Source organism: Gorilla gorilla, chromosome 1, assembly GCF_029281585.2.
Source record: "Gorilla gorilla gorilla isolate KB3781 chromosome 1, NHGRI_mGorGor1-v2.1_pri, whole genome shotgun sequence".
NCBI lineage: Eukaryota > Metazoa > Chordata > Mammalia > Primates > Hominidae > Gorilla > Gorilla gorilla.
In genome coordinates this window covers 153,551,018-153,577,522 of record NC_073224.2, presented here as the reverse complement: position 1 = coordinate 153,577,522, position 26,505 = coordinate 153,551,018, and the positions used below count along the sequence as shown (strand labels likewise).

At 39.1% G+C, this 26,505-nt stretch overlaps 1 protein-coding gene across 1 annotated transcript in view; it reads left to right on the top strand.

Annotated features, from left to right (window-relative positions):
- The first annotated feature begins 4,954 nt into the window (after nucleotides 1-4,954).
- Nucleotides 4,955-26,505, top strand: part of CLCA2 (chloride channel accessory 2) — a 35,186-nt gene continuing 13,635 nt past the window's right edge. Inside the window, exons 1-9 of the mRNA XM_004026077.4 lie at nucleotides 4,955-7,872; nucleotides 8,775-8,912; nucleotides 11,845-11,995; nucleotides 14,291-14,399; nucleotides 15,716-15,875; nucleotides 17,858-18,085; nucleotides 22,205-22,435; nucleotides 23,478-23,655; nucleotides 25,063-25,169. Coding sequence (XP_004026126.4) covers nucleotides 7,687-7,872; nucleotides 8,775-8,912; nucleotides 11,845-11,995; nucleotides 14,291-14,399; nucleotides 15,716-15,875; nucleotides 17,858-18,085; nucleotides 22,205-22,435; nucleotides 23,478-23,655; nucleotides 25,063-25,169 — 1,488 coding nt within the window. The 5' untranslated portion in view covers nucleotides 4,955-7,686. The remainder of the gene's footprint in view (nucleotides 7,873-8,774; nucleotides 8,913-11,844; nucleotides 11,996-14,290; nucleotides 14,400-15,715; nucleotides 15,876-17,857; nucleotides 18,086-22,204; nucleotides 22,436-23,477; nucleotides 23,656-25,062; nucleotides 25,170-26,505) is intronic.

The window sequence follows — 26,505 nt, the reverse complement described above, 5'->3', positions numbered from 1 at the left end:
AAGGGGTACCACAACCCATGTTGCAGCCACATGGCCAACCTGGAATCAGTGGGGGACCAAAGGCTCACTCTCCTCAGGATCCTGTTCATGATGCAAATTGTCAGATTCTAACTGAGGTCTGAGGGGAGTCGGTGGGCAAGTGGTGGGTAGCTGGAAAAACATTGAGGAATCATAGACAGTTTTGACATGGCTTTACTCTCTCTCTCTGGATGTGAGCAAGCTGTATATACAGCGTTAGCAAGGTAATTATACCTTTTACAGACAATAATGGCTCTGAGCCAAGCACGAGCTCACATGGGTGATCACCTAATGCACCTTGTGTCATGTGGTTATGTAATGTGCAGGGTTGTGCCCTGTGCTCCAAACCCACTGAGTCATGCTGCACCAGAAGGCCACCTCGGCCTGCTCTTGACTAAAGTGCAGCTATTTCCCTTACAAGAATGTTGCCATTTTCACTGACTGCTTAAGTTTTATTTTTTTCTGTGATATAAATACCTCTTCAGTTTCCCTAAGAACTCTTTAGTAAATTGCTGCAAACACAGTATATACATGGTTCTTTGAGAAATTCCAAATACTACATTTAAGACAATGTAGTGAAACACAGAAGCAGCAGGTGTGGATCTGGGAAGCAAGAGTTTTGAGAAATCAAGCATCCAACATAGTTGCAGAAATTTAGGAGGGGCTTGATCTTCCACGGGCCATGAAATTGACAGAGGTAAAAGCCAATTATACCTTCTTCTCTGGGGAGAAAGAGAACGCCAGCTGACAGTACTGATAATTATACTAATTAATAATTACTGTAGAATCAGCTGCCATTTATGGAGCATTTATGGATGAGGCATTAAGAACCACAGCCTTATAAGCTTAAACTTGAACTACATTTTTGTCATTTGACTACCAATGACTATAGGTCTCAGATTATTTTTGTTGTTGTTTCTCATTTTATCTCATCTCTTGTCAGTCAGCATTACGTTAAGCCCATTTGGGCAGCCAAAGAAGTATGATCCTTCCTCTTAATAAGCCTATAAGCTGAAGGGCTCTTATTTCACCCACACAGCAACAATATTTAATAGGGAGAGGAAAGGAAATTCCAGGAAAGCTGGACGAAGAAGACAATCCAACCTGTTGTCTGAGCTTTGTCTCCATTCCTCACTCGCATTACAGTTACACTCTCCAACTGGCCCCCACTCCACCTGCGGCCTCCTCCCATCGACTTTCAACTCAGCAGCCAGAGTGGTCCTTACAAAAAGAACGTCTGAAGGTCATACTATATCACTCTGCCAAATTTACCACTGAGTCCCCATTTTACAGAGTAAACTCCCATCCTTTACATAAAGTTGCAAGCTTTGCATGATCCGTGCACCAGAGGCCACCTGGATGCTTTAGCCTCTCCAGAGCCAGAGATTTCACCTCCTCTCTCACTCTGCTGTCCTGTGCCCACTCCACTGCAGCACCAGCCAGTCTCAGCCTCTTGCCCTTCTACCTGCTCTGTTTTACTCTAGGGTAGTTGCGTGATTCCTCCCCTCACTCCTGATAATCTTATCTGTGAGGCCTTCCTCATACCACCTAACACAAAATAGGAAACCCCAACTTCCACCCTCTCATTGCCTCCCCACCTTATCTGATTTCTTATATGGCCACTAGATATTACATTATATTTCTTTGTTGTCTCTCTCCCTTCTCTGGCATGCAAATTCCATCACGACAGGGATTTGGTTGGTTTTGTTCATTCATATCCAGCACCTAGAAAAGTGCCTGGCATCTAGTAGGAACACAAGTTTGTTTTTAACAGCTTTATTGAGATATAATTGACAGAATTTTACTTTTGAGTGAATGAATGAACGAGTGTGCAAAAAGAGAGAGTAAGAAAAGTTAAGGGAGCAGTCCCCTGCTGAGTAAGGCAATCATTGAAAATCACTTGTTAGAGGCTATGTGTTGCAGATCACTGAGGAAGCATAAGAAATTTTTTAAAAAGTGTCCATTAAAACAATCTTATCATGCCTCACATATGATCAATAAGAAAATAGATGGATTGAACTGGGGGCGGAGAGGGTCAGGGCAGGGTTTTAATAATAGAGAAGTGATTGTGAATTTTAGGATTCCAAAACCTACAGATCAGTGGGTTTTTTTGTTTGTTTGTTTTTAAAAACAAAACAAAACAAAAAAACCCCACACAGTTCTTTGCAGTTGTTTCTTTACAAAGAATATTTAAACAATGGTGTCACCATAACTAATGCAATGTTTTTCTCCTGAGTTCTGAAGAATACACAGGCCTTTTCCATAGAAGGTAAAAATGTGTTTAAAGACTATAAAGACTACCTCTTTCTGGTGTAAAGGCTATAAACACGAAGTAAATCCCTAGACATTTCCCAGGAGCTTTCCTGACCCAGAGGTTACTTCAAGTATGGCCCAAGGACCAGTGGCCCCAGCCACATAAATACATTTCCAATATATATTTCATATATTAGGTTGAGTTTAGCGTAAGTTATTAACGTTTATCATAATGATTTATTTGTTCTTTATGGGCAATCCTCACTTATTAAAGATGTCATTGATTGGCTGAAATTAATAGTTCCCTGTTAATTCACAATTTATATTTTAGTGGTAACTATAAAATAAAACAAAGGCTGCATCAGTCACAAATTAATTTACATTTGTATTGGAAATGTAAGGGAGCATAATGGAAGCTTAATAGACATGTAGAATATTGGTCTCATCTTGACCCACTGAGTCAGAATCTGCATTTGAATAGGTGATTCTTGGGTATAATAAAACTTGAAAAACACTGTTCTGGACAGCTTTTGGTACATTTTGGAAGGGAGTTCTGTGCAGGCCCATTCTGTTGCTGAGAATTTATTTAGAGATTCATAGCCCCAGATACCTGCACCCCAAGAACAGAAGGGGGAGCCCTAATCCCCCAGTTGCCGGTTGAAAAACTGGTTATAGTTGCTTCCTGTTCTTCACAGGGCAGGTAATGTGAAATGGAGTATTAGAAGCAGCAGAAGTAGAGGAAGGAGAACAAAAAATACCTGCTACCCCTTCCCAGTGGGGTTGCGAGCAAGAGGAGAATCTGGCAAATCCCTGGGGTCTCAGAAACATATGGAGGCCACTGTCAGAGCAGGAAGCAATCAAGGGGAAACTAGGGAAGAACAGAGTCGAAATCTTGTTCTTCCACTTCTGTGTACTGTTCTGAGTCTCCCTGGTTATTTTTCATCTCTTTAATAAATTTCCTACACTTCTGCTTTCTCTTCTTTTTTTCCTCTCAAAAGTAACAGTAGTAATAATGATAATATCTTATATCCACATGATGCTATATACTCTCTGGTATATAGTAGATATAACAGTCTTTTACAAAAGGCAAGTTTGAGGCTGTTTTGCAAATGATAAATGTTCCATTCACTTTCTCCCATTTTTAATTGGGTTATCATTAAAAGTATTTCTTGTTTTTCATTCATTTTGGCAAATTTTGGAGGGTTTCGGTGTGTTTGTGTGCACACAGGATAATCTGTTGAGTTATTGCCAAAGTGAAGTGAATGAGGAAAGTGAGGAAAAATACTACCATTAAGTAGATCAACCCCCTTATTTTGAAGGTGACAAAACCAAGCTGCAAGAGTTTAGGTGATGTGACTTGGATCCTATAGCAAGTGAATAAAACCAGTATCTCCCATTCTTTACATTCCACAGTACACTCTACTGATATGCATGGAATAAATTTTAGAGAACCTGTGAGCTAAATCTTAACCTTGTGTCCAAGACAGATCTCACCTAAATGGTCCTTTAAAAAGATAACTACTCTTACTATTCTTTAATTTCCACAGAAGCAGAATTTATAAGTTCCTGTGACTCATGAGATATAGTATGATTAAGAAGCGCTTTGAAAAGTGCAAAGCACCATACAAACATGAGAGATTGTTTCTAATAATGATCAGTGCCCATAAGCCTTTATTGCCGAGAGTGTCTCTGCAATATCCAAACTCAGTGCCTCCTTCTGCAATGTGAGACAGTCTTTGTTTTGTTCAATTTTGGAATCTTTTCACCATCAGGTTCTCAAGCAGCTATCTCTGAAACCAACTGGCTTATCCTGACATGCTCAATTCTGAGTTTATGTTTCACTGTGTTTCACCTTTGCTCTTGATCTCCATGCTTTGACATGGTGGTGATTTGACAATACAAATGGCTTCCCAGACCCTATCTGGACCATCCACTTTGTTCCTTTGCTTTGAAAATGAGTCTAAATTTGAAGGAAATTGGATAAAGGAGGTAGGAAATGTACCATCTGGGCCCTTGGCAAACTCTGTGTTTTGTTTAAATTCTTAGTCTTGACAATTTGTCTCACTTCTTTTCTGATTTATTTCACAGGGATTACATAAACTAACGTGGCCCATGAGCTGTGTAGCCCAACCGTACAGTGTACTACACTTTCCTTTTCTAAATGGGATTGTTGAAACCAAAGCCTGAGAGGAACTAATCCAAAATTTTCTTTGATTTCCCCAAAATGTCAAATCTCCTGACTTCTCTGACACCAATTGGATGTTTTATTCACTTAGACTGTGGGTCTATACCAGCTGACTCCATGAAGAAAATAGGTCCTTCTGGGGCCAGGTTGAACTGCAGAGTCAGACAATGAACAAAGATGTGCTTTAGATTCTTCAGTTACTGAAATTGAATAACTCTTATTTTCTTGAAAGCAGAATAAAAGCAAAGCAGATTCCTAGAGTTTATATAACATTGAAATAAACACTTAAAAACTGTATTCCTCCTTTCTTTTCCTTTAGGTATATTTTCTTTCTCAGATATTATAAAATCTATAATCTATGGCTATGACCAGTTAATTTTTGTTTAATGAAAGGATAAAAAGTTCACTTTATTGACGAAGTCACACTTCACAAAAAGATGCTGTGCTCAGTATAATTTCTAATTCCTTTACTCAATTTCATTTTCTCCACCTTTTCAGTTTTGTCTGCTGTAAGGTCAGCCTGATGAAAGAAGAAGGCAGTAAAAAGAGACCTTCAGCTGGCCCGGTCCCAGGCCTGGTTGCTGATAACAAAAAGGGCTCTGAATTGTAAGTTTAAAAAAAAGCAGATAGATAAGAGTAGATATCATGCATAGACTCTCAACCTGGGCTAAGCAAAGCCTGAGTGAGCTTGTTCAGGTTTCAACCCAAGTGAAGCTGGACAAAATTGTTCATTTGTAGCTGTTCTTTATAAAGTTGCATGCACTCTCTAGCCAATATTTTCCACCCTCACATCCCAAGGGAACCATCGTAATGATAAAAACAAGTGGAGAGAGTGCTGAATATCAGTCCTCAATCACTCCCTCCCATAGCAAACAACCTATACAAGTGTCATGAAAAACTTCCCTGAGTGTTGGCAAAAAGCCGCTCTTGCAGTGTGCTTACGAGTTTAGTTTTTGAGCATATTGGTTTATCGATGGGAATATTTTTATTCTTAAAATCACAAGAGGTTGGCATAACAAAATAAACTGCCAGGGATATTTGAAATGAAGTGCATTGTTCTGCTCAATGAGTCACATTTACAGACAGAGCCTTTGGAGCTGCCACACCTCTGGCCTTCTACTCTGAAGACACAGTGAACAAGCAGAAAAAAACTAGGGCTGGGAATTCAGTTTGGGAGAAAAGGCAGCTAAGCTGACCTTTGAACTTTAGGGTAAGACCCTTGGGCAGCCACGTAATGACCAGCGCCATCCCATTCTTCAAGGAGAGCACCATACTCAAGCACTGCCTGTCGAGAGGGAGCAAGAGGGAAACTGCTCTAGAACAGAAGAGATGCCTTCTAGAAAACAAGGGTGGGGGAAAGAATTTTTACACTATAACCCAGGGCTCCTTCACTATCTTGTTTTATTTACTTCTCCTGACTCCATTCATTCAGTCATTCAACAGAGAGTTTACTGAGATAGGTGCTGGGGAAGTACTGAATGAAAACAGACTCCATCCCTTCCCTCATACAGCAGGAAGCTGACAATCAATTATACAATATAAATGTGACATTGTTACCATGATCATACTACAAAGGTGAGTTATCTGATGCTATGGAAGCATGAAAGAAGGGAATTTGACTTAGTTATGGAGCTCAGGCCACGCTTCCAGGACACAGCTGGAATTTGAAGGAAAAGCAGGTGAGAAGAAGCATGAGAATAGGATTCAAGCAAGACAGCAAGGGGAAAAAAATTCCCTCAACATCTGTCAACATTGCAGTGCAATATCAAAGCCCAAGTTCAGAAGACTCCAACCTTGGTGGGAAGAAGAGTGACATCACACTGCCCATGAAGATGTTGAAAAGAGACAATGTTGGTGAAATCCCTGTTGAGAGCAGGGACAGACCGTTTCCTAACTGCTACACTCCCCTCCCCAGAAATGTTCCGAGACGGGGCCACAGCAGGGAAGAGTCACAGGTTTTGCTTGCTGTGGACCTCTGACGCTGTGAATAAAACTTTTTCTTTAGTTTTACAATAGATGTCACCGTGCGGCATTCTTAAACACAAAGAAGAGGGAGAAACGAGGTTACTAAGATAATTTAGTAACTAAGAGAGAACATGATATATTGAAAAACAGTGGAATTTGGAGTCAGTTGGTTCATTCTAGTACGATGATAATACTCCCAACCTTGAACAAGTTACTTAGATTTTTTTGAACATTAGTTCTGTCACCCATAAAATAGGCATAATAAAATCCATCACTCAAAAAATGTTAGTTTCTTCTCTCACTGGCTAATTTTCATAATCAGAATTTCCAAGACTCATTATTTTCATTTGAAAAGTACAAATTATACCTGCATCAGAGGATTCATATTTAAGTGAGTTCATTTGTAAACTTTAAAGCATAAGGTAAATATCAGGTATTATGAATCAATCATAAAATATTTGCGATGGTTACTATATATTAGATCCTGTTTTTGGTCCTGGAGAAATGGAGGGTTGACTGAAGCAGGGCCTTGCCCTTAGGAGAGAGCTGAAGGAGAAATCTATTCTTCTTCCTGATGCAGAGAGAAAAGGTAGCAAGGCCAGAGGGAAAGGCCTGCACAGACACCCAAGTTCCTGGCAGTTGGCCCTCCCTGGGGGATATCTGATATCTGACCTCCAGCCATCAGCTGAGAGCTTGCCCAGACTATCTGACCCAAGGGCTGTAGGGACTGGGCTGCAGAATGGATTTCTAAATCTTCAAAATAAACAGGCAAGGAAATCTGGCAACAAATGAAAAATGACTTGAGGGCAGTAGAAAGTGCTTGTGCCAACTGATGGAGGAGGTTATGAAAAATGCGGAGAGGAAAATCACTATAGACTTCTGTGTTTCTACTGCAAGTGGATTGAACAGTCCAGATATACTGATTTCCAGCCCAGATTTCCTGCTTTTAAGCTCCTTTGGCCTTATTTCCCTCTTCTTTCTGAGAAGTTATAAAATGAATGAAGGGCAGAATGTTTCTTGCCCAACCATGATTCAGGAAGCAGCTCAGCCACAGAACAGGCAAGTGTAGCATCGCCTAGAGGAAAAGGACTTGTAGAGGCAGGTCTCAGATGGATCCACCCCAGACTTTTCAAAGAAGACACCTCCTTCATCTTGTGTTCTAAAACCTTGCAAGTTCAGGAAGAAACCATCTGCATCCATATTGAAAACCTGACACAATGTATGCAGCAGGCTCAGTGTGAGTGAACTGGAGGCTTCTCTACAACATGACCCAAAGGAGCATTGCAGGTCCTATTTGCAACCTGAAGTTTGTGACTCTCCTGGTTGCCTTAAGTTCAGAACTCCCATTCCTGGGAGCTGGAGTACAGCTTCAAGACAATGGGTATAATGGATTGCTCATTGCAATTAATCCTCAGGTACCTGAGAATCAGAACCTCATCTCAAACATTAAGGTGAGTGGAAATTATGAAATTGATACTAGCATCCCATTTGATCAGACCTGTAGCCTTATTTAGAAGCTAACTACCCTGACTGGTTTGTATTTGAGTAGTAGAGAGAACAGCATTTTTAAAAGATAGCGCCACAACGTTATGATTATGGCTAACTGAGCCAGTTTGTTCATCTAATTCTGTGTAGTCTCAGCTCACAGAGTGTTGATCTAGCCCTCTATTTTGTTATTGTTGGTTGCTACTAATTTCAGCTCTTTTGTTTTCCTACGTGACTGTTTTTGGGGTAGCAACTTAAAAAAAATAACAACACATTGTGGCAACAAAGATCGAATATTTAACTGATGAATAAGCATGATAATGAGCATGCTTGTTAAAATCATATTGCTAGATTCCATCCTGAGGGTGAGAATTCTCAGGCAGAAAGGGTGAGAGTCTGCATGGTGGGCCAAAAAGCAAAATTAATTCTTTTCACTTGAATGTGCTGTAACATAATTGACTATTTTTACTTTAATATGGCAAGGGAGGATCATAGCTCTATGATGTAAGAGCCTTCTTTTGGTATTGCTTTAGTGAAATCAGTAGCATCATAAGGCATGGTCTTGAATGTGCCCACAGGTGTGACATGAAAAGGATTTGTTCCATAAAAGCTTAAAAGCCTTTCTCAAAATTGAGAAAACTATGAAGGCAAGCACAGACATATAGTGTCCTAAAATCTTCCATATAATCATTTAAAGTTTTTTTAAAAATTTGCTCCTATGTTTTCCCAAAGTCTAGTGCTTTCTCTAAAAGAAATGGGTCTCTTCAAAATATTTCAATGTCTTTTATTACTGTTTAAGCATACCAGAAAACCAAAACATACAGGATTTACAAGTGGTAAAGTAAGTTTTTCTTTTGTCTGGCTGTAGGAAATGATAACTGAAGCTTCATTTTACCTATTTAATGCTACCAAGAGAAGAGTATTTTTCAGAAATATAAAGATTTTAATACCTGCCACATGGAAAGCTAATAATTACAGCAAAATAAAACAAGAATCATATGAAAAGGTAAGAATCCAGGATTTCATTCAATGATCTCAAGGGGGAAAAAAAACACCAAAATATACTGTGCTCAAACGATAAAAGTGAGAAGTTAAGTAAAAACAAATCATCAGTATTAGCAATGCAAATAATATTAATGGGCAGAATGTTATCAACAAAATATATGAGAATAAATGAATGCAAATTGTGCATTAAAAAATGAGTCAAATGCCATAGCCTAAGTAGTTTCTCAGAAGATCTCTTTATTTTGTAACTTATGGAGTCCTTTCTGAAAAGTTTGGTTGAGGATCAAGAACTAGTTTTATCCTACTGAGGATGAGCTGCAAAGGGAACAGTTCCAATTATGACTATACCCATTTACCATCCTGTCAGGAGCAATAAACATGCATGTCCAGACAGAAATATAAACCACCATGCATATAAAAATATGACTGCCGTCTTATGCCATGGTGTAGATTATCAGAATTTCACATTAGCTCAAGTCCAGGATATTGTTTTAGGGGAATAAGGAGATGAGAAAGAAGGGAGGAAGGATGTGGGGATGTGGATGAGCAGGGGAATGGCTACCTTTTTTTTCCACCTATAGAAGAACTTCACCTTGAAAGCTTCTCATAAGTTGCAGATCATGATTAAGCACCCATGATGATGTCTGGTACATACTAGTGTGCACACTATAAATAAATGATAAATAATATAAATGGTAAATCACTGTTTGAAGTCAACTGTGAACCATAGTCCATTGCAGCTACCAGAAGGGCCAGAAGTAGAGGCATTGGCAACTTATCTCAGGGTTTCAGCAATGGAGTGGGTTTGAGATTGTAACTACATCTCTAACAGAATGACTCAAACATGTGGTACAGCTTTCCCCTTTCCTTATTTCCGACCCTCAGTATGAAATTTCCTAAGTCTGTTTAATTCTTAGCTCTCCTTCAAAGCTACTCTGTCAGAAATTGAATGGTATAGCAATCCAGATAGGTACCCCATTGTCCTGAAGAAGTTAAAGAGCCTGTGAAAAGCATTTGACCTATGACCAGATGAAAGCATTTGAGAATGCTTGCACACGAAGATAGGATAGGTGGGGGAACTGGGATAAGCTGGGAAGAGTTAGTGTTTAAGCTCCAACTAAGTGCCAGGCATTTTACATATATTATTTAATTCTCACATAACTTAAAATTAGTTTCTGCGATCACAAATTAAAACACTGGGGCTTGAATAAGGTATGGACTTTGTCCCAAATCTAACAGCTAATAAATTACAGAGCCATAATTTGAATGTCTATTTGACTCCAAAACCCATGCTTTTTGCACTAAGCTTTGTTGTCTCTAGCTGTTGACAGAGATTTAATGCATCTATTTGGCCTTCAATAGAACTAAGAAGTATTGGAGACAACAAACACCAAAACCAGGTTGCCATAGGTAACACTTGATCCTAATGGAGGGGAGAGAAATAAGTAAAGCAAAAGTGAAAATATGAGTGAACGGAAAGACCAAAGGAAACAATAGTCCCTGAATGCTGTTCATATATCTGTTGGATACCAATTCTTTAACCTCAGAATGTCAATTAAGCAAACAGTGAATGATCATTATGTACGGGACCATGCTAGGCACTGCAGAGAACCCAAGGACCAGCAAGGTAGTTCCTGTCCTTCCAAGTCTACAATGTGATGTAGGTAGGAATCAGGGAAGGGGGAAAAGGTTAGGAAAAGTAGATAAGAGCTGAATTACTGTGGTCTATAAGGTATAAAGTAACCCCAAACAGCCTCTGAGTATTCCATTCCATGAAGGGCACTCTTTCCTTTTGGCCTCAGGACAAATTTTCAGACATAGCAATGAGGTTTTACCCAAGTAAACTATCCAAGAGTGTAACCTCTTCAGCCTTTTTTGTAGGTACTTCCTTGTAATGACCTTGGCTTGAATTCTTTTCTTTCTAAAAATAAATGTTAATTATTATAAAAGTAATTTATACTCATTGAAAAAAATTAAATAATGTAGAAACATGGAAAATAAAAATGAAAAATTGTATTATCCTCTTCTCCTCAGTGGCACACACACAGACACAGATGGACACACATACATACACACACACACACACACACAAACACATATACATATTGTACATAGAGTGATAATTGTGTATATTGGATCCTATTAGATCTATTTTTCCAAAATCAGCTTTTAAAAAAACTTAACAGCATATTTAACTTTTAAGTGGATATCCAGAACAATCTGTTATCTTTCTTCCTAAAAATAAAAGAAACAATGTTATATATAACATTTTCTTGTCTTGATAGTTATATGAGTGGATATTTCAGTTTTGGACTTAAAATATGTTTTAGCAACAGTAATGGAAATGGTCAGGCCATAAGATGAAATATAACTTCATTGGAATGATCGTTTTGCTGATCTAATTGGTTACAGGAAAGAAAGGACAAATTTTCAAAGAAATAATGTTCTATTGTCTTACACCAATAAAATAACCCACAGAAAGTTGTTCACAAAAGGCTGTAACATTTTACAGCCTTCTGAATGGTTCCGAATGATGTATAAATGCCTTTAGAATTTCTTCAGGTATTTTAATTGCATTTTATAGTGTTTTGTTATATCAGACTTTTACAGGATTGACTTTTGAGAATATTTTAATCTGGAATGTGGAAAGATCAAATGGAAGTAATTAGGTTCCATAAAAATTTGCTAAGCTTTCATAACATAGACCTTTTTGGAAATCCCAAGTGATTTTATTGATATGTAGCTGTGGGTGCATTTTAAACTCCATCCACGAGGTGTTTTTCTTCAATTCTGTTTTTAAATTGGGTTATAATTACATACAATAAAATGCACACATCTTAAGTGTACAGTTCAAAGTGCTTTAATGAATGTATACATTTATGTCACCAACAACAGAGCTGAGAAAGTATTACAAGGCATTTCTTTTAATTTAGGCAAATGTCATAGTGACTGACTGGTATGGGGCACATGGAGATGATCCATACACCCTACAATACAGAGGGTGTGGAAAAGAGGGAAAATACATTCATTTCACACCTAATTTCCTACTGAATGATAACTTAACAGCTGGCTACGGATCACGAGGTAAGTGGGAGCAATAAAACAATAGCCATTGGACAGTACTACTTATAATATTCTGTGCTTGGTGCTGAAAGGGACTCACTCACAAAACCTGAAACTTGTCAAGGACTTACCACTCGAATGGGGAGATAGGTCATATGCCCATGCAAAGATGACGGGCTAAAGTGAACTCAAAAGAGTTTAGCACCAGATTAGTGGCCCAGAGAGGAGTGCTATAAGAATTCAGTCAAGGAAACGTCATTTAGAGCCAAGAGTGGTCAGAAATGTCCTCACAAAGGAAAAGGTCTTCAAGATTGAACATCATTTTGATAAATGGAAAGAAGGGAGAAAATAGTGGGAAGACTATGAAGAAAACTGTGGCAGCAGAAAAATTAAAGGCATATAGGAGAGACAGAGACCCCGATGATGGTGCAGGGAGACTGTGGGCAGTGGGAGAAAACGTTGAAACATACATGAGGGCCAGGTGATGCACTAAAATGGCCACATTTTCAAGTCACCACTCAAGGTTTCTAAGCACAGGAGTGACTCCATCAAAGCAGTGTTTTAAGATTAATCTGGCTTCCTCTGATCAATGAAGGAGAAACTGGATATCAGGAGAATAACTGGGAGAAGTCGAGGTATGAGGCCACAAGACTTAAAAATGGGTGGAGACAGTGAGATGGGAAGGATAGTAATAAGGACACTGAGGATTTCCTATGCGCTAGCCGCTCTGTGGTTTGCTTTTCAAATGTTATCGCACTTAATTCTAGCAACTCTAAGCGATGAGAAATACTCCAGAGATAAAAAACAAAAAGAGGTCTGAACTGCTGCAGAAGGAAAGGCAAGAGGCATGTGGAGACAGCATTAAGGAACAAGGCACACACCAGGTTTTTGTCAGACATGGAAAAAACCAGCTTCAAGAAGAAATCCCACAAGTCTGGATCTAGGCAAATTCATGGTGAAGAGCAATAGACTATGCCAGGGAAAGTGGTTCAGCCTGTGGTTAGATATTGATGGCTGGAGTTTGGCAGAGAAGTCAGGGTCATAGGCCTAGAGACTGGTATTTAGTGAGTGAGATCTGAGGGAGAAAATAGTGAGCACAGTTCGCCAGTCAAGGACTATCTATCCCAGTCTTTATTTTTTGTTTTTGATTTAATGTAACAGTAGTGCCTTTCAAGTGATGTCTTAATTTTCTTTTTTATCCCTAGTTAAATCTAAACTAGGGTTTTGTTAACAAGGATTTTGTTATCCTCTGTATAGTTAGCAGGAAGTGGAGTGAAACACTCCATAAAATACACTTTACAAAACACTTTATAAATCTTTAGAAAAACGTAGTTTTTTTCTTTCCTGGTAACCATGAGATGCTGATAATCTCTGCTCAAGCATGATTTCATCAGCATTTCTAAATTTCATGAGTAGGCACAATCTTTCCCTCAACAACACTCACAGCTTGGACTGCTACCCTCCCTTCCTTTGCCTCGAGGTCCAAAAATTACACAATATGCCACAGCCTGAGTCAACTCAGCACACACTTCCTGAGTTCCCGGAACTTAAAATAATTCAGAAAAAAGAAATGTGTGCTTTGGGAGGGGAGTTCATCTGGAAAGCTTATATGGGAAAGTTGTGGTCTGAACTTTGAAGGGAATGTAAGATTTTGAGAGAGAGAAAGTTCTAAAGGACCTCATGCAGAGGATGGGGGTTTCCCTGACCTAGGAGCTGTAAAATACACATAAACATGGAGAATAAGGGATAAAATAAAAGAGAAGGGACCATGCAGGCTGGGGAGAACATTCTGTAGTCTCCTTTTTTGCTCCTTCCTCCTTCCCTAGCTCCTAGGTTTCAACTATTGCTCTAGATAGAAGAATTACCTGCAAGAAAAAAAGCAGGTCTGCTTGGATAGCTCAGACAGAAGATTAGGAAAGCTTTATTTGCCTATCTGGATATGCTTCTTTCCCTTTCTCCAAACCCTGAACTTAGAGGCCTCTACAAAGCTGAATAGAAACCTGTTGGGCAGCTTCATTGGGGAGATGAGAGGATGTGGGACTACTCACTAGCTTCAAATAGATGTGCAACAAGTAAATTACTGCATTTACAAGACCAAACATATTTTCATGCTGCCTTTTTTATGATGGTAGGTGGTGGAGTAGGAGGAGATGGGAATAGGATAGGGGAGAGGAAAAGGGGAGAGAGGGAAGTAACTTAAACTCTTTGGTCATTCCAAAGAGTATGTGTGGTCAAGAAATGTTACGTCTTCACTAGTTAACAAGGCACATTGCTGAGATTTTAGAAGCTCAAAAGCAAAAGCTCTTTCTTCCACAGGCCGAGTGTTTGTCCACGAATGGGCCCACCTCCGCTGGGGTGTGTTCGATGAGTATAACAATGACAAACCTTTCTACATAAATGGGCAAAATCAAATTAAAGTGACAAGGTTAGTACTTTTTTTCATGTTATAATTCATTATTTATTTGACTCTAAAGAGATCCTTTCACTTTTCAGTTCTTAAGTTATATGACATTTTTCTTTAAATTGGTATTTATGTGGTTCAAATATCAAAACAATATAAAAAGTCATGCTTGTACCTGTCTTGCTTGCAGCACTATCTTCACTGTTTCCCCTCATGCCCTCTAAGTAACCACTTTGATTAGTTTCTTGTTTATTTTTTCAATATTTCTTCAGGCAAATTCAAATGAATAGAAATATATGTTTTTCCTCGCTCTGTGTTTTATAATTGTGTAGTGTTCCATTATATGACTATACCATAATTTATTCAACCAGTCTCCTCTTGGTGGACACACGGGTTGTTTCCCATCTTTTGTATTATCAGTAACACGCAGTTCATAGCATTACACATGTGTCATTTCTCATACGTGCAGACAGATTAACATATCAAATTCTTCCAACAATTACTGAGTCAAAGGGTGATTTTGGTAGCTATTGACTGATTCTTCTCCTAAAAGTGCCACTGTTTTACATTCCTATCAACAACATTTGAGATCGCTTATTTAGGAAATAATCCTGTTAAATATCATCATTACATGTTCATTATCTTTTTTTCCCCTGATACCAAGTGGAAATGAACTCAAAGGAGCACTGACCCAGGATCTTGCCACTCATGTCCTTCCTTGGGCTTCCCAAAGTCCATCTGGATTTCCTAGTATCTTTTGCTTTGACCCTATTTAGTTGTTAAAGCCCTTGTTAATACAGAAGCCCTCCATCAAGATAAAATGCTTTAAAATAAAATACAGTGCATTTCTAAATCAGTGAACTTTCTTAATAAAGCAGTTTTTTGTTTGTTTTTGTTGTTGTTTGTTTTTTTTGTTTGTTTTTTGAGACGGAGTTTTGCTCCTGTCGCCCAGGCTGGAGTGCAATGGCACGATTTCGGCTCACTGAAACCTCTGCCACCTGGGTTCAAGCAGTTCTCCTGCGTCAGCCTCCTCAGTAGCTGGGATTACAGGCGCCCAACACCACGCCTGGCTAATTTTTGTACTTTTAGTAGAGACGGGGTTTCACCATGTTGGCTAGGTTGGTCTTAAACTCCTGACCTCAGGTGATCCACCAGCCTCAGCCTCCCAAAGTAACGGGATTACAGGTGTGAGCCACAGCACCCCGCCAGTAGAGCAGTTTTTAAAGTTTTGTATATATCTAGCAGGCTACAGTCCTTGAAACAATTATATAAGCTAGTCAAGAAGAAACATAAGTGTTTCTAAAATAGACCTAATTCCCAGTTTCTCTTCCCATTTTTAGGTGTTCATCTGACATCACAGGCATTTTTGTGTGTGAAAAAGGTCCTTGCCCCCAAGAAAACTGTATTATTAGTAAGCTTTTTAAAGAAGGATGCACCTTTATCTACAATAGCACCCAAAATGCAACTGCATCAATAATGTTCATGCAAAGTTTATCTTCTGTAAGTATGCCCTTGGAATGACACACTCTTGCAGGATTCCTTCTCTTCCCATGTTTCAAGTATTTAAATTATAAGACAATTAAGATGCAGTATGCTTTAGAACTTGGGGGACCCTAGAGTTCATCTAGTTTTCATCTACAGATTTAAAAATTGGAACCCCCCAAGATAATTACCCAAATGATACCTTCAGGAAAGTGACTATTTGCTTTCCTGGGAGGTTTAACAAGGGGACTCTGGGGACCACAAAATAAATTGTTCTTATGGTGGTGTTCTTGTATTCTTTCATAAGAAATTACATTGGGTTAATGAGAGTGATATAACAAATGGTTATAATTCTCTCGTTTGAGGTAGCAGACCACTCTGTATTTGAAATGCCTTTCCTAAATCTCTTTCCTTTGTTTTGAATAGTCTAGAACTTAACAGTAAGGTATCACCAGGGGAAGTCAACCAACTCCGCTTTGCAGAAACCCAACCTTGTCAATATTCCACACTAACTGACAAGAAACTAGCATATAAATCCAGAATATTATTTTTAAAATTATTAATTAAAAAGAGTACTCTGTCATGGGCATCTCATACTTGCATCCTCTGGCCAACTTATTTTCTCTCTGGATGAAGCAGCCTGGAACAGCCAATTCTCACCAGATGCATAGTCTGAGAGCATGGAATCAGAAAGGAGGGAGTTAGGTGATTCAGAGGTTAGTAGCATCAGCCTTCATGACCTGATATATCTCTCAAAGTTCACAAAAGCCTGTAAGTCACATCTGTGGGTCATCTCTTCACAGATCTGGGGGTACAGCCCACACATGCCTCTGTGGAGTTTTCTCTTTGTGTCCATGGCTGACCCATGCCCCTTGGATTGACATGCTATTTTATTTCATTCTGGTTTTAGTCAGGACTAGAAGTTATTTTGTAACTTTAAGACAATTTTTCATATTTCTTGTCCCATCCATTATGTTTCTTATTTATAGCTTTAATATCTGATACTAACCTAATGCATTCGATCCACATTATTTATGACTAGGTACTATCTTCACGATGTTTTGAAAGACCTACTCATAAATATCTTGTCAGAAAAGTTTTACAATCCCATAACCATGGTCATGAAATGGAAGAAAAAGAGTTAAACAACGCAAAGCAAAACCAGATTCTGTTCCAGTCCCTGCACCTTCCTAAGAAACTCATGTCCTTAAGCAGTTATCAACCTTTCAAAGCTTCGGCTTTCTTTTCTATGAAGTTAGAGCTGAGACAAGAGAGGCTATTCAGTTGCTTCTAAGTTTCCATGGCTCTGTTAATGGGAAGTATAGACTCTTTGTAGGAATAGAGCCACTGGGAATAGATGGTGATGCATTACTTAGCAATGCAAACCATATTTTTAAGTGGGGTATTGACATAGGTTCAGTATCATTTAGTGAATTATATCTATATTTCTGTAAATTATATCTATATTTCCAAATTGAGTGGGGATGGGGGGATCAGGAAGTAAATTTAAGTTGTTTATCCCCTTATCTATTTTTACAGAGATCAATATTTGAGGTAGAAAAATATATATTGACTGATCAACAAATAAAGGTGCAGTGGTCATTAAATATTATTCCAAGGAGTAGGCTGATCATGATAACTTCTTCCGGCTGTTTTCCTAATACAATATTATGCTAAGGGAGGAGGGAGATTGTTTTGTTTTGTTTTTTAAGACTAAGATTATGTATATATATACACATACATGGTTTGTTATCTAATACCAATAAACTTTAATAGAGATTGCTCTCAGAACCACAAAGATGCTAGTGTTCCCAGCAAGAATGCCAAGGTTTATTTGTAACTTGATGTCATTCTTGAAGGAAAGAGGTATATCACTGTACCACTTTTGATTTCTTTTCTTTCAGTTCACCTTTTCTTTTACCTATAGTTCCTTGAGAATGAGAACTATGTTTGCTTTGGGAGAAGTGCCTTTCTTTATTAAAGACTGTTTTTATTTCCAGGTGGTTGAATTTTGTAATGCAAGTACCCACAACCAAGAAGCACCAAACCTACAGAACCAGATGTGCAGCCTCAGAAGTGCATGGGATGTAATCACAGACTCTGCTGACTTTCACCACAGCTTTCCCATGAATGGGACTGAGCTTCCACCTCCTCCCACATTCTCGCTTGTACAGGCTGGTGACAAAGTGGTCTGTTTAGTGCTGGATGTGTCCAGCAAGATGGCAGAGGTAACATTTTGAATGAAAATGAATGTAAACATTTATCATTTTTTCTATCAGTTCTTTATTATTTCAATTTATTTTAAGTTCTGGGGTACATGTGCAGGACGTGCAAGTTTGTTACACAGGTAGACGTGTGCCATAGTGGTTGCTGCACCTATCAACCCATCACCTAGGTAGTAAGCCCCGCCTGCATTAACTATTTATCCTGATGCTCTCCCTCCCTGCTGTCACCCAGGCTGGAGTGCAGTGGCACAATTTCAGCTCACTGCAGCCTCGACCTCTAGGGCTCAAGTGATCTTCCCATCTCAGTCTTCCAAGTAGCTGGGACTACAGGTGCGGGACACCATGCCTTTTCTATCAGTTTTTAATTATTTTTATTTTCAGGAGGTAAGGGTGAGAGTTGGAGGAGGCAAAAGGTTTGGAATAGTCAAGGACATCCTATTTTTTGGGGGTTGGGAGGAACAAATTCAGAATGTGGCCAAAAGTTGAGATAATGCAGATAAATGAAATCCACAGATAATTTCTAACCCTTATTTTTGCTACTAATTGAAACTCTTTCCAACAAAGATCCTTTTCCAAAATTCTTACCTATAATGATCCAAAATTCTTATGTATAATGAAAAGTTCTTGCTGGCTACATTCTACTCACTGGTAAATATCCCTGGTTGAGGAAGTAAACTGTGAATTTGCAGTGAAAGTGAATGTCCATTATATGGCTATTTTCCATGTCATTGTGTACAGAAGACCATATCTCAGTCATCTAGCAATCTAGCAGCCTCCAGCTGCTTTAACTGATTAAAGTCTTAGTCTCCACAATCAGGCAGCTGTGTTTTAATCCTGGCTGCTTCACTACTGTGTAATATGTCTTCGTTATAAAGAGCATGATGGCCCCTCTGAAGCAGCTTTCTCACCTGTAAGATAGGGATAATAGTGCCTACTTTTATGAGAGTCAACTTTTAAAGTTTTAGGAAATCTGCAAACCAGTAATTAAACATAGCTATTATAACAATTAAATGATATAAGCTTACAATAAAATATATGAAAACGAATATATGAAATACTCAAAACTCATCACTTCTTAATTTTTCCTACTATTTTTTACTATTATCTATGCCCAGGGTCAGCAAACTGTCCCACTACCTGTTTTGCATGGCTCACAAAATAAGGACGGGTTTACATTTTAAATGGTTAAAAAAAAAGAGGCTTTTTCATGATGTGTGAAAAGTATATGAAATTCAAATTTCAGTGCCCACAAATAATAATTTTATTGGAATATAGCAATGCTCATTTGTCAACATATTATCTATGAATACTTTATTGCTACAGTAGCAGAGTTGGGGAGTTGCAACAGAGAACTTAATGGCCAGCAAAGCCTAAAATATTTACTATCTGGCCCTTCACAGAAAACTTCTGCTGATCTCTGAGCTAAATTCTTGAGGTTATTTCTGGTCTATTGCATCTGTATGGATGTGCTACTACAATTTCATCCCAACTGTGCACTCAGTGACATCACATTGACAGCAGGAAATCAACCATGGTTTCACACATGGAAGAGTATTTACCCCGCAGAAACTGGCAGTTGCTACGAATCAGGCCTGCCTGCCTGCCTGCCTTCCTCCCTCCCTACCTCCCTTTTCCCTTCCTTTCTTTTATTCTTCATCAGAAAACTGTTATTAAACATTTACCAGTATACCACTGTCTACTTCATAGGGTTATTGAGAGGGGAGTAAATGAGATAATATGAAATTTTTAGTTCAAAATAAATAAGTGGTAGCTGTTTATTTTAATAGTACTTGTACAAGGAGAGAATTTATCCCCTTGTGCTCTGTGGATCAATAGTCCTGGAATACTTGCCTTTTTGGCTGATATCTGAAAAACTAAAAACTCCACTAATATAGCCAGCATTTGAATAATTTTGTTATGTTGCATACCTGCAGTTGACTAGGGCATTTTTTTTGTTTGTTTGTTTGGTATTTTTTTTGAGATGGAGTTTTGCTCTCATTGCCCAGGCTGGAGTACAATGGCACGATCTCAGCTCACCACAACCTCCAACTCCCAGGTTCAAGTGATTCTCCTGCCTCAGCTTCCCTAGTAGCTGGGATTACAGGCATGTGCCACCACGCCCAGCTAATTTTGTATTTTTAGTAGAGATGGTGTTTCTCCATGGTTGGTCAGGCTGGTCTCGAACTCCCGACCTCAGGTGATCCGCCCACCTTGGCCTCCCAAAGTGCTGGGATTACAGGCATGAGCCAACATTCCCAGTGGCATGCTTTTCTTAAACATGGTCTCAGAGTAATTTATATTGGCTATCTGCCTGTATTGAGCAAGAATGATGGAATGAAGAGGAAAGATGATGGTACTTGAGAGTATCATCTGAAATATGTAGAAGAGAAATAAGCCCAAAGTAACAAACTCATGGCAAACCAAACTTTCCTCCCTTTTCCTGCCAACAACGTCATTGAACCATTATTGCCATTCATTATCAGATGCCTACACTGCACTGGCCTGAGGGATATGGAGATGAGAAGAACAGCATCTCTGCTTTGAAATGCTTATAGCTAATGAGGGACACAGGACACACACATGTGAATAGATACAATACAATGTGACCAGGCTCCACAGAGATGTGAGTTACTATGTGAGCACTGAAGAGGCAGCACCTGGCGCTGTAGAAGAAAGTGGTCAAGGAAGGTTTCACTGAGAGAATCAATTTGGAGTTCAATCTTGAAGGATTCAACTAGGCGCTTGCTAGGTTGGGTGATGTAAGGAAAGAGAAGAAAGGAGGACATTTGTGGGAAGAGAAAAGTGTGTGCAGTGGCCAAGAGGCAAAAAAGAAGGATTTGTTCAAGGGAAGGGCATTCATTTGTATGACTATAACTAACACTGGGTAGATCTGAGAGGTGGCGAATGGGATAGAGACATAGGTATGGATTTGAGAGAAATTTAAGATATTGAGTTGATGGGACCTGTTCAAGAATATGGAGGCTGGTAACAGAAATGGTAAGAGAGTCCTGGGTTGCTGGCTTAGCTAGCTGGGAGTAGAGATCAAGATTGGGAGTGATGATCTGATGACCATGAAGATGGCAATAGCTATTCTATTGTGAGTGCTTACTCAGTATCCATTTTGCAGATGAGACAACTGAAGCTAAAAAAAAAAGTAATTTTACTATGATCACATAATTAGCAAAAGTTAAAGGCAGAGTTCTAAGTCCTTGTGTTACCCCCTTTACAACTTACTTCCCAATATTGTAAGAGAAACAGTATTTGAATTCAGAGTGTAGAGTTGCCATCTTCATGGTCGTCAAATCATCACTCCCAACTAGTTAAGCCAGAAACCTGTGTCCTAAGAAGTGTGAAATGCAGGTCTAGATCCACCCAGGAAGATGCTTGAGTTGGAGATAGAGATCAGTGTCATCCCTGAGTGGGTGGTCATTGAAGCTCAGCTTGCTGCTCCTCTCTTTTCCCAGAGCTTTCAAAACAAGTTACCCTAGTGAATTAATCAATAGCATCACTTGCCCAAAACTGGTCACTAATATTACTTTACACCTGGTTAGCCCTTCATGGTATAACTGTACTGCCATATATGTATCTCACTTGATCCTCACGGCAATTCTAATTTCAGAAACAAGAAAGCTATCATCCTCACTCTACAGATGAAGTACCCAGCCTAAGGTGACCACAATAGCATAGGGTAGTGCCGGGGCAGATCATGGGTCCTCTGACTGCCACTCCTCTCTAGCAAAGGTCTCTTTGCAATGTTTTCTTTTACCTGGACTGCATTTTTAAAACAGCAGTTACAAATCTTGTCTCAGCTCGGTTCATGAATCTTTGAATTCTAGGTTGGAGTGAAATAGTGGGGATGATGAGAAACAGAGAGTGGTAAATTATGAACATCTTGTTGGAGGCAGAGCCCCAAGCTACTCCCTCTTCCCTGAAAGCATGCATTTTTGAGCCTGCAATTAATCAAACAATATTCTAATATTATGTTACTCTTTAAAGCTCAAAAAATTATGATCCAACATCTCTAAAGAATTAGCAGAGATGTTTGCTAATTGAGTTACTTCATCATACTTTTGTCTACTAACCAAATGTTGCCATTTTCTTTTTTCCTTTTTGGGGACATAGGCTGACAGACTCCTTCAACTACAACAAGCTGCAGAATTTTATTTGATGCAGATTGTTGAAATTCATACCTTCGTGGGCATTGCCAGTTTCGACAGCAAAGGAGAGATCAGAGCCCAGCTACACCAAATTAACAGCAATGATGATCGAAAGTTGCTGGTTTCATATCTGCCCACCACTGTATCAGCTAAAACAGACGTCAGCATTTGTTCAGGGCTTAAGAAAGGATTTGAGGTACAGTAGAGCATCCTAAGCCTTGGATCACCATCATTTTCCTTTCCCTCTTTTAGTATACGAGGTTTCCTCTGATGACGGGCAGTTTGTTACAGGTTGGTCATAACAGCCTCAACTATGAAAGTAATGATGGATTATCTTTAAAGTCAGGAACCATGCCTTATTCACCATTGTACTCCTTGTGCCTAGCAAAGTACATAGCATACAATAGTTGCTTAATAAATGCTTGTTGACAGAATGAGAAAATAAATGAATACAATGGACAAGACTAGAGGACCTAAACAACATCTGGGCATTTTCTAAACTGTTCCTAGCCATTCTGGGCCATTTTTACCTTTCAATTTTCTTGTCAAAATCAGCATGTCTAGCTTCTGTCCATAGTCATTCTAGACTTCACGCATATCAGAACCAATTAAGGCAACACATCACAATTAAGGCCAGAATTGTGTTTCAGGAATGACAGAGTTTATTTAAATCAACACAAGTTTGCATTCAGCATCTGGGATGCTTATCTGATAGCAAACAAGACACATCAGCTATGGTTGTTGCTGCCCGTGGTCTAAACCTTGGCTATCTATTGAAATCACCTGGGGATTAAAAAAAAATACTAATGTGTGAGTCTAACCCCCAGAGATTCTGATTTAATTGATCTGGGATGTGACCTGACCATTAAAATTGTTTAAGTCTCCACATTTGATTCTAATGTGTAGCCAAGACTGAGAACCACTGCTCTAGGTGGTCACTTGCTGGATCTCAGAGGCAAGCCTCTCACACGATAATGTATTCCACATCTTCTATGATGGATACAGTCCTAAACTATGGGGACACCTTGATGATTCAAGCAGGAAAAGTCCCTGCTCACAAGCAAACTGGCAGTGGAATGTAGGGTGAAAAGTGCTGTGATGGGGTGAGGTAAAACTTGAATGGAGATGGGCGTGGGGTGTAGGAGCTACAGTGGGAATTTGGATGAGAGTGAATTCTTTTGCTCAATAAAACAATTTGAACTACACTTCCTTCCAAGTGACTAATTCTCTATGTTCAGGTGGTTGAAAAACTGAATGGAAAAGCTTATGGCTCTGTGATGATATTAGTGACCAGCGGAGATGATAAGCTTCTTGGCAATTGCTTACCCACTGTGCTCAGCAGTGGTTCAACAATTCACTCCATTGCCCTGGGTTCATCTGCAGCCCCAAATCTGGAGGAATTATCACGTCTCACAGGTAATAAACTTTTAAAATCTTATCTTTTGGAGCATTTCCCTTTAACTTGCCTATCCAAGACACAACTATGAAACTCATTATATGGCTTAATTGAAAATACAGAAACTGTTTTTAAAAAACGCACACACATATTGCTAGAATCTGTCAAAATTTTGCTGATTTTTTTTTTACATTTTCCCTAAAGGTTCCAACTATATACATCCAAAATATAATATTTTTTTTTTTTTTTTTTTTTGAGACGGAGTCTCGCTCTGTCGCCCAGGCTGGAGTGCAGTGGCGCAATCTCAGCTCACTGCAAGCTCCGCCTCCCGGATTCACGCCATTCTCCTGCCTCAGCCTCCCGAGTAGCTGGGACTACAGGCGCCCGCCACCACGCCCGGCTAATTTTTAGTATTTTTAGTAGAGACGGGGTTTCACCGTGTTAGCCAGGATGGTCTCGATCTCCTGACCTCGTGATCCACCTGCCTCGGCCTCCCAAAGTGCTGGGATTACAGGCGCAAAATATAATATTTTATAATTCTGTGTTAAGCCAGTCTGAGCATGCATAATCATGGAGCTAAAACATATGTTTAAGATTAAATGCTTTATGGGCAGGCACGGTGGCTCACACCTGTAATCCCAGCACTTTGGGAGGCTGAGGTGGGCAGATCACTTCACGTCAGGAGTTTGAGACCAGCCTGGCCAACATGGTAAAACCCCACTTCTACTAAAAATACAAAAATTAGCCGAGCATGGTGGCGGGTCCCTATACTCCCAGCTACTCGGGAGGCTGAGGCAGGAGAATCACTAGAACTCAGGAGGCAGAGGTTGCAGTCACCTGAGATCACGCTACTGCACTCCAGCCTGGGTGACAGAGCGAGACCCCATCTCAAAAAAGAAAAAAGATTAAATGCACTAACTTCTATAATAGTGACACACACAGTGTTTTAAGATACATATCTTTTTATACTAAATAAGGCACAGAATAATTTTATCTTATATTCTTTATTCAATAAAAAATGGGCATGCTGATTTGACAAATGAAAGGTTTTATTGAATTATCTTTAAAAGCAATGTTTTCAGAATATAAATGTAAACATATAGGGATGTAAATAGCAATTAACCTAAATTATCTTAAAATTACCTTAATCTGAAGACTATTCAATAAATATTTATTGAGTTCTTATGTACTGTATGTAAGTTCTAGGCCCTGGCAATACAGTCATGAATAGAATAGCTGAAACCACTCGCCTAGGGCCACTTACCATGTGGTTGTATAGGATGTCAGGCAAAGCAAGTCAAGCACAGCTCCCATTTCCCCAAAACGAACACTCTAATGCAAAGAAAGCTTGTTGAAAAAGGCTTAACATTTTATTTTTGTTTTATTTTACCCATTTTAATAGTGAACATTCCTATCATGTATTTCAGGAGGTTTAAAGTTCTTTGTTCCAGATATATCAAACTCTAATAGCATGATTGATGCTTTCAGTAGAATTTCCTCTGGAACTGGAGACATTTTCCAGCAACGTATTCAGGTCAGAATTTTCTCAATGTTATATTTCCAGGTGGGGAGTGGGAAGGGAGAAGGAAACAAGGGAAATCAATGAATTGTGCTACCTGCTTCATTAACCTTACTGGAATATGTAACAGCTGTGTATGGAAGGCTTTTAAAAGGCTGCTTGGCATCACCAGAGCCAGGCTTTCAGCCCTAGGAGCCATTTACCACAATTGCCACCTCAGCTTTTCAAAGTCTGCGAGTGGAGCTTGTTCCTTTCTTGTGGCTCAAATGCAGATGGGGGTGTGGCAGAGGCAAGGTGCAGAAGAAAAATAAGGAACTGTGAATTTACTTTTAATGTTATAGTAACTTTCTGTCAATCAGAATTCATCTTATTTTTGCTTCTTCAACATCTTTGAAGCTCTTCCTTGTATAAGGGGTATCAACTATTTCATTAAATTCTACCACAAATATCTAAATATCTCTTTGACTACCACAACTTACATGATTTTGCTCACCAAAGCTTCCTCTAGTTAAGTCCTTTTCATAGGGCCATTTTTTTTCTTTCCAAAGTACTTTAAAGATATTTTGGACATAACTGAATAATGTGTTGAACAAAATTTCATCTATAGTTTCCTCACAGATGGCAAGTGTGCCTGCCAAGTTAATGGCTTGATGTGACCAATGCAGCCTGTCAATTTGTTTAACATGAAGATTATATTTACACAGTGAAGGCAATAAACACAATTCCACAATAAGAAGTAAAAATGTGAATTATATATGACAATATCTAGTACAGATTAGGCTACAATTGGCTCTTCTGATAATGCTCAATCTTTATGCCCTGTGACTTCCTCTGCAACAATATGGAATAAAAACAAATGTTTAAAGAAGTAAAAAACAAATTTAACAAAATATTACTCATATGGGATCAAATAAGCCTTAACGTTCCCAAACTTGTCCCCCTCCCCACAAGCTGTTGGAGTCATTAGCTCCATTGGAGTGAGGTGGGAACTACATGTAAATCTTCTTCAACAGCCCAGGGCCCAGCATAGCATGTGGCCCAGCCATCAGCAATCCATAAATATTTCTTAAATTCATTTGAACAAACAATTCACAATGTCTTTGCTGTTATCCACCAATATAATTTTACATGCTATGCAGGTTTGAGCAATTTAACGAAGCATTACTAATGTGCTTATTTAATAAATGTAAATTTTCAAAGTTATTTAGAGACTTATATCCATTGGAAATACGCAGTGATTAAATGCAGGGGCTCTGGTGTCAGGCCCACTGGGTTTTATCACGGTTCCACTCCCTTGGTATGTGACATCAGCAAATTACTTCTCTAAGCCTACTCTTCCCATCTCTAAAAT